This window comes from Neophocaena asiaeorientalis, unplaced genomic scaffold (genome assembly GCF_003031525.2).
Source record: "Neophocaena asiaeorientalis asiaeorientalis breed wild unplaced genomic scaffold, Neophocaena_asiaeorientalis_V1.1 scaffold946, whole genome shotgun sequence".
Taxonomy (NCBI): domain Eukaryota; kingdom Metazoa; phylum Chordata; class Mammalia; order Artiodactyla; family Phocoenidae; genus Neophocaena; species Neophocaena asiaeorientalis.
In genome coordinates this window covers 1985187-2002039 of record NW_020175049.1, presented here as the reverse complement: position 1 = coordinate 2002039, position 16853 = coordinate 1985187, and the positions used below count along the sequence as shown (strand labels likewise).

Here is a 16853-nt window from a genome sequence, read left to right as displayed (position 1 = left end):
AGAAGGCTCAGACAGGTTGAGGTTTAGCTCCCCAGGTGATTCTCACACAGAGACTTTTATTTCAAAACCAACTTTGGAATTAGCTTTTGCAGCAGATAAAGGAAAAGCTCTTTGGAATGAGAACTTATTAGGAAGTGAAGCTTCCATAAAGCTTTGTCCTTGCTTTCCTCTCCTTCTAGGTGTATGCCTAAACCCAGCGTAACCTACTCTGCCTCAGAATGGTCACACCTGCCCCAATAGTAACACCACAGAAAGACCTTAACTTTTGACAATGTGGGTAGTTTCATACAGCATAAAAACTACACCTGCATGCTGCATCAGTTAACAAAGGGGACATTTCCTAAGTGCTTAGAGCAAAATTAGACTAAAATACTAGCTAGAGACTTAGAAAACATTTCTGGTTGGTGACACACTAAATAGAATGCCACTTCTTAGTAAAAGCAAGGAATCAGCTTGAGGTTTTCTGAGAGAGACTGCATGGAAGATGATACAGCAGCCTTTCCATCCAGGGCCTATTCAGACTGCAGAATTCTAGGTGTAGTCAGACCCACGGGAGGTAGCAAATGTGACAGAACAAAGATCTAAGCTAGATGCAAAGGCCACTGATGGAAGCTGTGGAGCCATCTTTTCTCGAGGATAAGATAGATTAAGTTCACCTGGCTGAATGCTGTGGCCTTTCCATATACTGTGAGCTAGCCACTGCTGAACACACAGGAGCCACCCTCCCCTGAAGAGAGAGATTCTGTTTTTCTCCATGGAGTGCTGGAGAATAAGCATTTACATCAGTACTCTGAATTCTCAAGAATTTGGAAACATGTTTATTAGTGACAATAAACAGGAGAAGAGCCTTGGAATTACTTTAGTTCAAGGAGAAACTTATCCCAAAAAGGCCTGCTTTCCGGGGGTAATGTTTTGTTGGCTCGTGGAGAAGTAAAAGATTCCTGCTCTAACATAAGGCCTCTTCCTAAATATGGACTCACACAGTTAATGGTTAAGAAAAGTATATCTTAAAAATATAATGAACAATAATAATGAGATTGTTAAAAGGAAAAATTTTGCAAATGATCTGGGATGGGTTAGCTGCCCTCTGCTAACAGTCTTAATCTCTTTCTGCAGCCACTACCAACTTGTTAGCTGGGTAGTCAGATGGTGGGGGCATATACAGGTTTAGAACCTGATTTAGTTATGTATTTTTTAATGTATTCAACAGCTGACTTACTTCACTTGTTACTTTTTTGTTTTTTTGCGGTATGTGGGCCTCTCACTGTTGTGGCCTCTCCCGTTGCAGAGCACAAACTCCAGATGCGCAGGCTCAAAGGCCATGGCTCACGGGCCCAGCTGCTCCGCAGCATGAGGGATCTTCCCGAACCAGGGCACGAACCCGTGTCCCCTGCATTGGCAGGCAGACTCTCAACCACTGTGCCACCAGGGAAGCCCCCACTTGTTACATTTTGATTAAAGTTAACATGCTCGTGTGTTTTGCAGGAGGTAGGAAGTATGCTTCATAGGAGAAGACCATCTGAGAATAGACAGTGGTCATCAGGCTAGACCACAGAAGGAAATAATTCCCTTTTCAGTTTATGCACAGACAGAACAATGGACCATGAAGCAAAGACCTGATTCCAATGTCTGTTAGCTTGTCAACCTGAGCAAGTTCCTTATTCCAGTCTGTAAAATGTGGATAATACTAATCCAACAAGCCCAAAAGTTTGAACAATAAGATGGAAATGTTTATGAAGGATTTCACAAACTTGAATATGTTGAAAAAAAAAAAAAAAGTAGTATAAAAGGAACAAGCCATAGACCTCAAATATAACATCCACTCAAACACCACCAGGAGAGACAAATCAAAATCTGTGATGATGTTAAGGAAGTTAACTTACAAAAGTACATTTTCCAGTCTGTATGAAAATGGTTTAATAATAGTGAAACTTAAAAAGTGGTAAAATTAACAATGTATATTGGTTAAAGACTATTTTTTCCAACCATGGCAAATAGTATGCAGACATTTATCAATGCAAAGTTTTTAGTCCCTCTATCATGTACTCTGGATCCTACTTACTATTCAACATGAAACACGATACAGTCAGAGGTTTCTTTGGCAGACATAATCACATGCATCAATAGGTCAAATTCAAAGTATTTTCTCCCTTAAACTTACCTGACCGAAGGCATCTGATTAAAAGACAAAAATGAACAGTTTTAATAAGTAGTTCAGTTTCTAGAAGGTAACAAAAGTACCAAGATCAAGCTTTTTGGAAGTTAAGTTAAAAGAGAAATAAATTTTACATTTTATTAAATCATCAAATATAATCACTTGGGTATACTTTTATTAGCAAAAAATAATAATACCAATGATAAAGAAAAGAGGAAAAAAGTAAATGTGCCTCAGACCAGAATACCATAACAAAGGTTTTGTGGAAGCTGCATTTTATTTGAAAATCCACCCATTTTTGCTAACATACATTTTAATATTGTAAACAAAAATAGAATCTGCAGAGACAATGCAACAAGTATGCTTAACTCATGTACAGAATTGCTTTCCTACAACAAACTGTCCTTCTTAAGGCCCCTCTCAACCCAAATGTTAAGATGTATTTACACAAAGCACCGATCAACAGTGCAGCTTAATTCTTCGTTAACTAAACTCTTGGCTAGACATTAACTTTAAAGATACTATTTCCCCTTATTTAAAAGGTACATGATCATAACATGGCATGAGCCAAATAAAAGGTTCAAGGATTTTGTCCCCTCCCCTCCCCCCATAACACCTCCTAGAGTTTTACTGAAAAGAAGGAAAGTCTTGAAGTGAAAGCAATTCCTCACATTCATTTTGGAAAGGCCCTAATGTCAAATGGAAAATAATGACATGCCAAGCACAAAGCAGTAAAGTCCCTTCCCAATGCACTAATGCTGAATTTAAAATGTAGTGCTTTTCCCAGTTCTGTGAACTGTTCCCTTGCAAAATCCTAGGCACAGAATTGACTATAAGGATTAATGCATTTATAATGCTTCCCTAAATCCCATAGAAACTGAGAATTCTTAAGCGATTCAGACCTATGGACTTGCCTTAAAATATTTAGTGCTCTGTATGTCAGCTGAAAAGCATTCTGAATCAGATTCATTCTTATGGATAAAAATCAAACATACTGTGTACATCCATACTCATTTTCATAAGGAGGTTTGATACAATATTAATGTTACGTAAATTGATAATCATAAATAAATACAAATACTTAAGGAATGTCTACTGCAAACTGAATATATAATTTTTTAAAAAGAGAAGTTAATTTTAGTTACTGTTTCTGTATCTGTGAGGACTGGAGAAAAGAAAGATACTGCATAATTAAGAATTTGATTTGATCCCCCCAAAAGAGTCCTGTTGCATTACAGTAAAGGACACAGCTCTTCTCTCCAGGCAGCTTTTCCAAATACAAATTTCACTCTTTCCAGATAAGGGCTTTTCTTGGTACGTTACTGATTATGGGTATTAATAGGAGATGAAAGAACTGAAGAATTAGTCACCAAAAAGACAGTCTGAATTCATGGCAATTCTTGGCTTTATAAACTGTATTGATACGTTCTCCTATCGACTAGTCCCAATTTCCTTCATGGGCCTTCACTGGGTTACTGTAGCATTCTAATGAGAGTTTAAGAGACAGCAGTTTGGATTTTGCTGGAAGTAAGTATTTGCTGCTTGAGCACTTGTCTTTTGGGAATAATTCCATTATCTTCCATCTAGTTACATAAACTGTATCTGGGGGAAAAAAAAAGAGTGTAAGTTAATTCACTGCATTGTAGGATATCTTCTCATAAGTAAAAATGCTTTGTGCCTCTTACTATTCAACTTGCCTGGAAGTGTTCATGGCATGCTTATCACAAACCCTGATTACAAAACGAAGTCAGTATTATCAGCTTATCATGAGCCAGAACTCAATATTTGAAGCATAACTACAGGAACTTCCAAATATCTTTCTAATTACTAAAAAACCAAGGGATATGGGAAGAAAGAAGACGAATGATTTTTCCATGACAAGTTCAGAAAATCTCTCCATGAACACAAATATTCCACATAAAAATCTCATTTATGCAACAAGCAAAATTTGAAATATTATTTCCAAATATTATAATAAAATCAGAGATAATTAAGGCAACAGTAATATTATGTTTACTAAAAATTTCTGATATAAATCAAAATCTGAAAGATCTACAAAAGAATACTTTTCAATAGGGTGTCAACTAGTCACTCAGATATTTCACTCATGATATCTTTATCCTTTAAACTGCTCATCCAAAGACATTACTGAAATGATGTGCTAATAAACTGTTGTCAAATCAGAAGAGTACAAACTCTCAAAGATCCAGAAGGTGTATCTACACTGGGGGCTACGGCATCAAGAAGAACAAATGACATTGTCTTCCAGGAAAAGAGGCAGTGTGGATCCAAAGCAGTATCTTTCTATCAAAAAGGGCACTAAGTATTCACTTTCCTTTAATTAAAAAAAAATATATATAAGCTGTTTTTTTGGAAAATACTACTATTTTAAAATGAAAAAGGCATACATAAAAATATAACCCTTTAAAGAAATTGTTAAAATGAATTCTTCACAATGAATCCTGGCCATTATGTTAAAACTAAAGATGCTCCTAATAAAGCTTGAATCCAGTGCGTAAAATTGTGTTGTTCTCTATAAATCTTTTAAGACTGAATAAAACACCCAGTTTTTAACGGGTGGTGTTTGAGCTCATCCATCTGCTGTGCACAGTGGATGCTTATATGTACATATGTGAGATGGTCCTTTGATTTCACATCTTCTAATAATGTTAAAGATATTTTCCAAAAGTTCTTTGTCCTTATGCCCTGTCTTGATCTATTCTTCACCTAAAGAACAGAGGAGGAGGAGAAAGAGAGGGAACCTAGAGTCCTTTAAAGAAACAAAGGAGAAGAGTAAATTGTGCTTAATGTTTGGTAATTTTTAAAAGTATTGATATTTAAGTCCCCATCTCCCCCAACAAGCAGCAATACCTAAAGTGATTTATAAGAAATCCTCCAAAGAGAGCTCTGCAAAAGGGTCCTTTCCTGAAGCTCTGTGAGGACTGTGACTGGAGGGGCTGGATGCTGCCGACAGCTGGGGGAAAAGAAGACAGAGAGAGGGAAAGAAAAAAAGATCTCAGAATGACAGAACATGAAAGCAGAAAATGTAGTGAAAGAAGAAGTGGTTTTTGTTTTGTCAACTTTAATAAATATAATGGCAGCCCTTGCAGAAGGTGGAATTATTTAAACAAAAGTTTCAGTCACACATCTAGTTAAAAGGGTATCCAATGGCATGTGTTTTTCAGAAAACAAATTCTTGTTTCTGAATTCCAAAGGAATAAAGTCTTTTACCCGAAAAGGTTGAAATAAGCTGACCCATGGTTAAGACTTTTATTTTATGTGTGTGTGGGAGAGGGGAAGACGGGAACCACAGCCTAATTGTGAGCCACAGAAGATGGCTTCCTGTGTCCAGGCTGTCTGTCAAACGGTGTGTCAAATCTGACCTCAGTCCAGACCCAACACATCTAGTTGCAATACCCTTTCCTTCCTTCCTCATAAGAGGTGGAAAGTCCCGTTCTCAGTGTTCACACTTTTTTGACATGGAGTTGTCTCCTGCCTGTTTATCTGGACATGCCACAGCTGATGCTTATACTTTGGGAGGTAGAAGGAGCTTAGAGGTTATCTGGTCCAACTACCCGCATACTGCCCTGAATACATGGAATGCTTAAGATCTTTGGTTCAGCTTCCTGTTAGAATACATTCACTTGATTCTTGGAATTTGCTCCTGTTGTTTAAGTTGAATATACAGTAAGGCAAGCAGACTGTTGAACTCCATAACATATCTTTAGTAACCCAAAAGTACCAAGATGTTCATTTCATATATGTATCTCCTTCACCGAGCCTACTTTAAGAGTATTTTAAACCAAATATGAGCCATTTTAGTTTGGAACAAACTTTTAATTTTTTCCTCCTCCTACATCAGATTGCAGAGGCATGAACAGGAATGTTCAACTGAGCATTAAATCAAAGTTAAGACTAAGTAGAAACAGTTTCAATTCATACTTCAACATTCGAATTCCTATAAAGGATTTCAAGGCTCAAAACTCTGTCTTTGCTGGGTCAAAGTGATCTCATTTCTACCTTTTTATTTTCTTAAGAAAAGCACTATAAAGAATGAAGAGCCAATGAATTTTCAACAAATATTACACCACAAGTATGTGCAATTTGTTGTTTTGGATGCCAAGATTAATTTACAGGTTTAGAAATCATCTTCAGTTATATTAGTGGTTGAGTCATTTTCTTAATCCATACCTTGTTCTCAGAAATAAATGTTCAAAGACAATGGGAAGAGACAATGGAAAAGTTGATGGAATTACACAAGCAGCTACAGATGGGAGGACAGGACAGCAGGTCTGGGTTTGGAGATTCAAGTATCATACGTGCTGAGACAGAATAAGGTGCAACTTAATTAGAAAGACATTTCCTCCTCACCTTTCAGACCAACCAGGATGACCATTCAGAAGCGAAATGATTTTAAGTAAAGTGATCCCTGAGCTGGAGGGAGTTTAAGATTAACTGGGTTTTTCTCCAAAACAGATTTTCTTTTTCATTTGAAGTTAAAAAACAACAAGAAAAACCCCCTGCTTACTGCAGATAGATAAGCATCCAAAATCAACAGTCTCCCATGAGAGCCCCACACTGAAACATCTTCTTAAATCAAATTTTCATGAGGGCAGCAGTCTGAAGACCTGACAGTCTCAGGGGAAAATGCCCCTGAAGAATATGGTCAAAGGGAGCACCAGAATTCTGTTCTTTTCCATATATGAGCATACTGCTGGAGAAAAGTCCTGGAGGCTTAAAAACAATGTTGAAGAGGATCAATTTTCCTTGAGGGAAGAAGTGCTAGTTTTTAACTAATACTTCTTCTATTCTGATAAATTGGCAAAATAAACATATGTCTTATACCTATAAAAATATGTAGCTAAATTAAAACATGAGAAAACAAGACTTAATATCCCTGCAGTAAGTTTCATATCATCAACACCCATTTCAAGCAGATGAAACCTTGGCCCAGACTGGACTGGCTGACTGCAGCGAGTGCCAAGGACTGAGCCATGGAGCAGCCCTTCACCAGTTGGCCCCACCCCTTCCTGGCACCTGTACCGAAGCATAGGCACATCTTGCACTGGTGAAAAGGTAGTCAGCTCAGCGAGTAAATAAGGAAGCAGAAGGAAAGAAAATATACTGCAATCGCCCAGTTAATGCTCAAGGAAAGAAGGAAGAACAAAGTACACAAAGGAGTAACAGGATCCTGGTGGGTGAGAAGCAGCAGGATTTAAAGAGCCTGAGAAAGTCAAGTTAACCCTCCTTTACTTATAATTCTTGGGAGTAGATTAAAGAACACGTAGGGTTGCTGCGTACTGGAGGATAAGGAATTAAAAAAAAGGAAAAATCTAATGAGCATCATTAATTACAGTATCACCATATTTTACAAGCCAGCATAAGACAAACTGTAACTGACCATTCCAGTAAAGTTCTACTACAAATATGCTAACACACACACACACACACCAAACAAAAGAAAAAGACTTTCACTCATTTATTTCAAGTAACATTCTCTATACCAAAATTCCCACAGAACTAAAAAATTAGTACAGCTATCAGTTTGTTCAAATTAAATCGACCTACCTCACAACTAAATATGCCATTTAAACAAAGCAGTCAGTCTCACTAGTCTAATACAGACATACTTAAAGTCTTCTCATTTTATAGGAAAATGAAATACTGAGAAGCAGTGAAAGAAGAGCTGCAGATAAATAAAAATACTAAAATGTACAAGTAATTGATGATGGCAACTCTCAGTTGACATTCCTTCACCCACTCCCGCCACTCTAATCAACCTGTAAAAAAAATATGTTGAAATAGAAAAAAAAAAATCTAATGTTACCAAAAATCTTTGTTTTTATCTCCAGAGCAAAGATTTTTTTTGGCTGTAGTGTGTGTTTAGTATAGTAAAGACAAGAGTACAGAAATCATAAGTTAACTTTATAAAAAAGCAAACATACAGAGAATAAAGGATAAGAAAGAATTCTATCAGCACACTAAAGATCATAAATAAAAATGGTTACTCCTTCATTCTACTCCCATTCAACACCAAAGAAAGAAAATTTCATGTTAGAACAGGAAAATAGCATCAGTCTCAGAAAGTGAACCTAGTGCAATTGAAAGCTTACGGGAGAATAAAAGACTGGGTATTTAAGGACAAACTTGGCTGTGCTTAAAATTCTTAGCAAAGAAGCAAGGTGCCACACCTTTACATTTGAATTTGCATCCAAAAGCCTGGATAGCAAATAGCAATGCTGTAAGACTCATTTTGTCTTTCTTGAAGAAGCAAAGTTAACATCTTAGGAAAAAATGGGTGTATTTCCTTTGCCTGGGATGAGAGAGCACAGTTTTATGGAAAGGAATCTAATCCTGGCTCTTTTGTAAAATGAGGTTAAGAATATCAAGACCCAATACCCACATCCCCGTTAATGGCTGTCTTGAGGATTAAAATATATAAAAAGCACCCTGGCATATGTTAGTCACTCAAATATTAGTTCAGCCTTCCTTACCAGCTACAATCAAATGCTCATCTAGTCTTACATAATAGGAGCCACTCTGTCTTGTCTGTGTTGCTCTTATAAGAGTTCTTATTTTACCATCAACCAGTCACTTGTGCTTCCATATTATACTCACCTTTAGGCTCCTCAGATGTAAGAAACATATTCTCCCTGTCTCTTGTTCAGCAACTAGCAGTGACTTACACATATTATAAGCATTCTATAACATGCTAAATTAAAATGTTTTTTGGTGATAAAACAAGCTCTGTATAAAAATGGTCACCAAAGTCGGACATTAGAAGTATTAGAAGACATTTTAAAATGTCTATTTTTACATGTTATTTAATGTACATAACATACTGTTATAGGGATATAGAACTATAAATACACTGAGGGTACGTGCCTAAAGAATATTTTCCTGATATTGCTGTGCAATGGAAACATGTTAGAACCTCAGCCCTACCTAATATGATTTCACAGAGGTGCCAGATACAAAACTGAGCACAGAAAGGTATGTTGTTTTTGAATAATGTTAGACCACGGCCAGACCACTGAATCCAGATGCACAGGGATATAAACATATAGTGCTGCATTCCAAAATTTTATACTAAAGATAATGCTATTCTCAGCTGCCTCTGTGAAGCATAGCTAAAAGAGAGGACTTCTTTCTCTACTGCGTAAGGTAGAGGGCCTGTCCTGTACGTTGAATCTAGTGCCTTTTGATAACTGCTTCTTGGGTTTATGCTTAACACAACCCATCTTGGGCTTCTGCCCATCAATAACATCACAAAGTTACGCCAACCTTACTCCTGTCACCTTCAAAGCACTACTTCATCTTGTCTTAGGGGCACCAAACAGCGACCTAAGAGGATTTCTCTTTGAATGTGTTGTTTCTAAACCTCTCTACTGCTAGAGTCCACATAACTTAAAACTATTAACATAGAAGTGACATTATTCCAAAATGGCATCTAAGTCATCTCCTCAGAATTATGGCAACCTAAACCGACAAAGAGTTAAAGAAGACCAAACTGGAGAGAGGGAAATAGAAGACTTCCTAAACTCATGGGAGGAAATACTATTAACTGACCTAAGCCAAAAATAAACAATTATGTATATCAGAAGTATTTGCAAGGGTAAGAGAAGTCTGTTTAAAGTTCCATTTGATGGATGGAAATCATGAAAACTGGCTCAGCTTATTTGAATAAAATGTTCACTGCTCATTCATATTAGACTCTTACCCCTTGAAAACCAAAGAAAATGAAAAGCTGTAACGTTTATGTCAACTGGTACATAAGGACACAAAATAATAATTACATGTGCCTACAATGCACCACTTATTTGCTGTTTATTGAAAATATGGCACTTTTGTTTGGTTAAAAAAAATTTCTAAACTGTGTTCCATATATGAGCTTGAGGCTACCTGCTTTTACCTGATTTATCTATTGGGCTTCCACTAAAAACATCTAAGACAGAGTTCCTTAGACTTAGACATTTTCAAAAGAGGTATGCCCCTCCCGACAAAAAGAGACTTATAAACTGTATTAAATTGGACCAAATAAAGATTTTAATTACTATAAAATAAAGCTTGGTCCTTTAGGGTAACACCACCTCCACAAACGCTGAGCCAATTCAGGGGCTGCTGACAGAGTCCTCAAGAGCGGTGTGTCAGGTTCCTGTAAACAATGTCCAGCGTCTACACCTCATGCGGATGATTCAGGCCCTAATGCAGACCGTGCTCACCCAGCCTGCCCCATCCCCACACCACAGTGACCACCCTAGCCTGTGGTTCTCTATGAGTTTATCTGATGTCATCAGATAATAGTGAGTCATGATTAAGGTTTCAAAATAATGAAGTATGAATTATTATATTTACAATAAAGATAATTTGTAACACATGGGAAGGAATATAAACTGTATTATTATAAATCAGAAGTTGGGAATAGGGACGCCTCACGGAATAGAAACAATTTCTGAAAATAGGGCAACCTTGTAACATTTTCTTCTAAAGACAAAAAAGGTTCCTTATAATCATCAATAAAAAAACATAAACATCCACATTCCTAAGTCAATTACAAATATTTTCATTTGGACCTTTCAACAAACTTATAAAGTACACAAGGTAAAAATCACCATTCTATATATAAAGAAACTGAGGCTCATCAAAGTTACGTAGACAATTTTCTCTGAAACACCCGGTTAGTGAGGAGTCGAGCTGAGAGTCTGTTGAACTGTATCCCCTAAAACGATATGCTGAAGCCCTGACCCCTATGAATGTATTTATGAATGTGACCTTATTTGGAAATAGGGTCTCTGCAGTTGTAATCAAGTTACGACAAGGTCATTAGGGTGGGCCCTAGTCCAATGACTGATGTCTTTGTAAAAAGAGGGAAAGGCCACGTGAAGACAGAGACACAAGGAGGATGCCATGTGAAAGAGGCAGAGACTGAAGTGCTGCAGCTCTAAGTCAAGGAATGACTGGGACTACCAAAAGCTGGAAGCGGCAAGGAAGGCTCCTCCTCTAGAGAATTCAGGAGGAGCGTGGCCCTACTGACACCTTGTTTTCGGACTTGAAGACTCCAGAACTGTGAGAGATTAAATTCCTGCTGCTTTAAGAAATCGAGTTTGTGGTACACTTTGTTACAGCAGCCCCAGGACACTAATAACAGACTCGAAAGCAGATCTGCTGACTCCAAGGCTGGTGCTTTGCTTTCTCTCTAAAATCTGCTATCTCAATCTCAACTCAGCTAGAATTCATGGCTATATTTTAATGTACAGAAAAAAGTTTAAGAGTAGAGAAATAATTTTTTAAAAAGGACTTCTCTAGTAAATGTTAGACAGTCAATATACCTGTGTGCTTTCTATATTCACAGTGCCGTACACAATCACTGATGTTCATCATGAAGATTTTGTAGAACTTCACCATCACCCAAGATTTTATGAATATGTTCTAAGTTTTGTTTAAAACAAGAATTAGATTTCCACCTTTTAGAAAAAATGTTCTCAGCAAAAATCCAGTGAAAAGGCCTGGTCGTACATGTTGTCTTATTAACAATAATGGTAAGCAGATGGGACTCCTCGAATTTTTGTTTTGACTGATTTGGGTATGCCCAGGGGACTGCAGAAACATTCTCACCTATGGTCCTAAATCCCAATTCCCAAAGTAAATCCCCTCCTGAGATCTTCTACTAAGCAGGGATGAATGAGCACAACACACTGCTGACAAGGCAAAAGGCTTTCACAGAAATGCAGCTGGGCAGATCAGCTGACAGAGAGGCACTGCCAACACCCACAGTTAACATACCAAGAAAGTAAAAAAACCAAAAAACAAACAAACAAACAAAACTAAACTAAGCCTAAAAGCAAAGAGAGCTATTAGTTCTTATACACAGGAAAGTCATTAAAAGCCTTTTTTTTTTTTTTTTTGGTAAGACTTGAATTATTCCAATATCCAAAGCCAACAGTGCCCCCATTTACATCGGTAAAAAGCACTCACAACTAGCCATTGTGTCCTTTCAGACACTTAACTGATGTCATACTTACTTAAATTTGGCCAATACAAACAAAACCCAGCGGCCATTTTACATCTTTAACCACAGCCTCCATTAAAAAAAACCCTCAAAGCCCCCCAATACCAATTAAGAAAACAATAAAACTTTTAATATGTTTATTTTAAAAAATAAATCCCCAAATGTAACACTCTACTATGGTTTTCATATTGCTTTTGGGAAAACAGATAAGGGATCACTTTGAGTTTCTCATATAAATAAGTGATAAGAACATAATAAACACAACCCTCCCCCTCAAAAATCTTCAGCATCTAAACTGCCTTATAAACATTCATTAAGAGAATGTTAGTTCACGTCACAGTAACTTAAAAAAAGCAAAACTAACTAGGTTAATTGTCTTCATGCTTAGTAACATAATAGCTGCATACTGCAACGCAGAATGAGTTTATAAAATATTGACCAGCAATGTATATTTCAATTTATATACCAGTAAGTACCAGTAAGATTTATACAAAGCATGAGCGAGAGGGCGTTAAGAATCCCCACTCTCCCCAAGTTAATAAACACATTAGTAACCGGTAACAGGCAATCAAATAGTGTGAGGAAGCACAGAAGAGAAAAAAAAAAGCATTAACCATAGGTATCTAGTGTTTTCCATGTAGTCGAACACCTAGAAAGATGCACTCATGTAAAACATTAAAAAAAAAAAAAAAGCTACAATGTTAGGCATGGAACACAAGAACGTAATACCCATCTTTAAGCATCTAATAGTTGTGTTAAAATGTCTTAAAAAATACAGAATAAGCCAGCACAAAAAATGGGATGGGAACAGAAGAAGTGTATAGGTGTATAGGGAGGCATAATTTCAACACTACAGTGTAGTCTATTAGATTAAAGCTATTCTGAAGACCATTTCCTAAAGAACAAAAAGTCTAAGCTAACAGTCATGTGGAAGGTATTAGCTACTTTCTCACTAGCAGGCCCTAACACAGCACTAAGAGTAATCTAGATATAATTTAGAACACACAACACATTGTTTGAAATACCTCACTGATGGTAATATGATAAATATATGTGGGAGGGTTGAGGTACTCTCAAGAATATTAGCTTGGTTCAATGGTAAGTAGGCAAGAGACCAGGAGCTACAAGTTACACATTTGGTAAGTAATGGCTCCCAAAAGAAATACTTCAAGGAATAGGAAAAGCTTTTTGATAAGAGCTGGAGAACTGGGATTTGATTAAAAGATTCTATTTTGATGGCATCTGACTTACATTTAAACTATCATTTACTTTACAATGTACAAAGAGACGTCTCTGCCTCAAGGAATTTTTATTGAAAAAAGAGCAAAACAATGAGAGAACAATTAAAAGGTAATTCATTAAGAAAAATTACTTTGGTTACTACTACCATTGGATGGACAAAGTTAATGCAAGGGACTGGCTAAGAATCATTAAAATACTAAAGCATGAGAAAAATCTTTCCTACTTCAAAGATAAATAGTTTAATTTTTAAATGATTAAAAATATTCAATTATGAAATTAAAGGTGTCTTCATTCTTCAGGTGACAGTCATCTAACATTTTAACTTATGGTCTATTAGCATAAATTAAACCAATTTTGAACACTGCTATAAATTATTACAATGGTTATAAGTAAGTAAAAAGGTATACCAATGAGAAGCATAGTAAGTTATGAAATGGTAAAGGTAAGTTTTCAACCAAATTCACTTGTTTGACAAATAATGTTCAAAAACTATCATGAATCAGGCACTGTTTTAGGAACCATGAACACAGAAGTAAACAAGCCACATATAAGTCTGCCTCTATGAGGGTTACAATCTAATATAGGATCAGATGGATGGATGGATGAACGGACAAATGGATAGACTGATGGACAAACAGATGTCAAGTAGTGGTAAGTTCTATAAAGAAAAATAATGCAGAATAAGGAAAAGAACTTCAGATCTCAGAAGAACTGAAAAGGGACAAGACACGACTAAGATTGAGTAAAGAGTAAACGCACTTTATGACACACAAAGGACTTCTGGAAAAGACAAACAGCAGCAGAACACTGGATACTTATTGAGAGTTATACAGGCATGGGAATTGAAGCTGAATATTCTGTTTATTCATTATTATTCTTACAAAGAGGGAGATTTTGTGAGGTAGTTTTTATGACAGAAGGAAAGCCTTACATTTCAGTTATGTTAGATTCGTCTCCTCAGATTTTTGAATATGGAGATGATACAAATGCTGCCTATAAAAGTTTACTCCAGTATCTACAAAATGGATTAAATTAGAAAGGCAAGAAAAGTTCCAATCTGGGCAAAGGATATAGAATGCAAAAAGGGTGGAGCTAATAATAGCAGAGGAACAATTAGTGGGACTTTATGACAAGACATATGGAAAACAAAGGGGGAAAAGGAATTAAAAGTAACATAAAATTTAAGATTCTGACTTTCAACTGATTCAAATAACTGCGTAAGGAGAAGACCAAAGCCCCTTTGAGCCATTTTACTGCCACCTGATTTTCTTTTCCTAGTTATCAATTTCCTTCCTTCACAGGCTTTTCTCAATCAGTAATATTTAAAATTAAGTACTCGCTTCAAATTTGATTTCTCAACTAGAAACTTATTACCTTAATGTTCTCATTCTCTTCTCTTCTGGTATAATTAGAAAAAGGCAGTTCTATCACTCTTTCATTTAAAGAACTTGGAAATTCTTGCACTTTTTTTGGTGTTTCAGTGAAAGTTACATGGATTTCAAAAGGAAACAGGATATAAAATCTGTGTTAAGAAAACATGCCAGGAGGCCAGCAATTTTTTTAAAGGTAGATTTTACTAAGATTTTTTTTTACCATATTAAAAAAAAAACCCTCATATAAAATGTTTCAAGGTTAAAAGTATTATCCAAAATTGTATAGGATGCTCTTGACAACTACAGTAGTTATATCCCAAATACATAAATATAGTTTATAATATAACAGGAAACCCAAGGAATTAGCAGAGTGCTTCGTTGCTGACAAAAGGAAGAAGTACTACTGTAGTGGCCACAGGGGCTGAGTTGCACTAGTAGAGAGGCAGTGTGGCACAAATGAGCACTCGACCTGGAATCAAGGATTCTGGGAGCTAAGTTGCATTTCACCACTTATTTAGTTGAAGAACCTTTCCAAGTCTCAACTTTCTTTATCTATAAGGATAAAGGATGATGACAATAGTGATCCTAGGCCCATCTACCTTAAAGATTATTTCGAGAATAAGATGAGATAATGTATGTGAAAGTGCTTGGAAACTGTCAGGCAGCATCCAAGGTTAAGGTAACAATATATTCTGTTTTCTGTTTCTGTTTCTGAGACAAAAGCTTCAACTGGATCAATACAAATAATTTTGGCCATGTAACACTGTATGCACTGGCAAGTGTAATACTTATATCCATTCAGGTGGAAAAGGAGTAAGTCCATTACCAAACGCTCCCATGAATGTTTTCAAATAGCATTAAACACATAAAGTAACCAATCAGTTGGCATCGGAAGCCAAGAAAGGTGTACTTTAACAATCACATGTCATTATTTCTAACTGTTAAATGATATGAGCACAGCCACAGATACAGAAGGACAAGCTGTCCTATCACTTTACAAGGATCTCATTCCATAGTATGCTGCCAGAGAAGTAAATAACAGAGAAACTTCATATCTCCTCTCTTAACCACAATGAGAAGCTTTTTTCAGAAAAAAACAGATTCCCCTGATGCTAACAATGAGATGAAGAAGAAAGAGTGAATATTTAGGTGAATTTTCTTGAACTGGAAGAAGGCCTTAGAAACATTTGAAGAGGAAAGTCTTTCCTGTGAAGACATTAGGTCAGCATGGCATTTCAAGCTTTTTTGTCCTTTTGGGGGGGGTTGCTTTTAAATATGATCTTTAGCAGCAGGAAGTTATCTAATGAAAAAACAGCATTCACAACTTTTGAAGACTTGTCAAGTTTCACAAATATCTCAAACGCAACACCTTTATTGTAGCACCATTCAAGCCAAGGCACTGAGTTCTGAGTTCAAGGTTTCTAAGGCCCACAAAGGAGAGCATGTCAGAATCATTATCAGAAAAAAGGTTCCTTAACCTCAGAAAAACCATCCTCTGGACCCACCAACTGTAAGTTATCAAGAATTTTCCATCTTTAATATTTGTAATCTGCTTATCCTTTCTTTCTAAATAATCAATATTCCTACAAACTCTTAGATGAGAAAGATATGCGAAGAAAATAACATCCACAATGAAGGGGGAAAAATGCTAATAACCTGCTTCTCAAGTTGTATAAAAGGATTTTTTGCTATTATATTTCTTCCACATCAAGCACATTAAAACAGTTACGTGTAGCATGTTAATTAGTACCTGTGCTCCTGATACAGGGCCAAAAGGGTTTGGTGGTCTCATGACAGGCTGGCTGTATATTAAGGTTGGTTGTGTCATTACAGGTACACTTCCCATTTGAGGAGGCTAAAAAAACAAAAAATGTCAAGTTAAAGGATGTTAACTCACATTTTCCTTATTATGAGTAAGTAAACAAGAAGGATGACAGGGATGAACAGTACTAGTACTTTTGCAGTAACTCAAAGGGAAAATACCTGTAAATGCAAATAAGACTGACAGCTACAAATGTTTTTTTTTTTTTTTTTTTTTTCTGTCCGCGGGCCTCTCACTGCTGTGGTCTATACT

General features: G+C 36.5%; 1 protein-coding gene across 12 annotated transcripts in view; it reads right to left on the bottom strand.

Moving 5' to 3' along the window:
- Nucleotides 1-1892: 1892 nt before the first annotated feature.
- PICALM (phosphatidylinositol binding clathrin assembly protein) overlaps nucleotides 1893-16853 on the bottom strand; it is a 108264-nt gene continuing 93303 nt past the window's right edge. For 4 of the 12 annotated variants that reach the window (XM_024763623.1, XM_024763624.1, XM_024763613.1 and 1 more), the window contains 2 exons: nucleotides 16530-16634; nucleotides 4848-5129 (listed from right to left, as the gene is read on the bottom strand). In XM_024763623.1, coding sequence (XP_024619391.1) covers nucleotides 5037-5129; nucleotides 16530-16634 — 198 coding nt within the window. In that variant the 3' untranslated portion in view covers nucleotides 4848-5036. Of the gene's footprint in view, nucleotides 3758-4845; nucleotides 5130-16529; nucleotides 16635-16853 lie in introns of those variants that run through there. The other 8 variants (XM_024763617.1, XM_024763620.1, XM_024763619.1 and 5 more) reach the window with 4 other exon arrangements.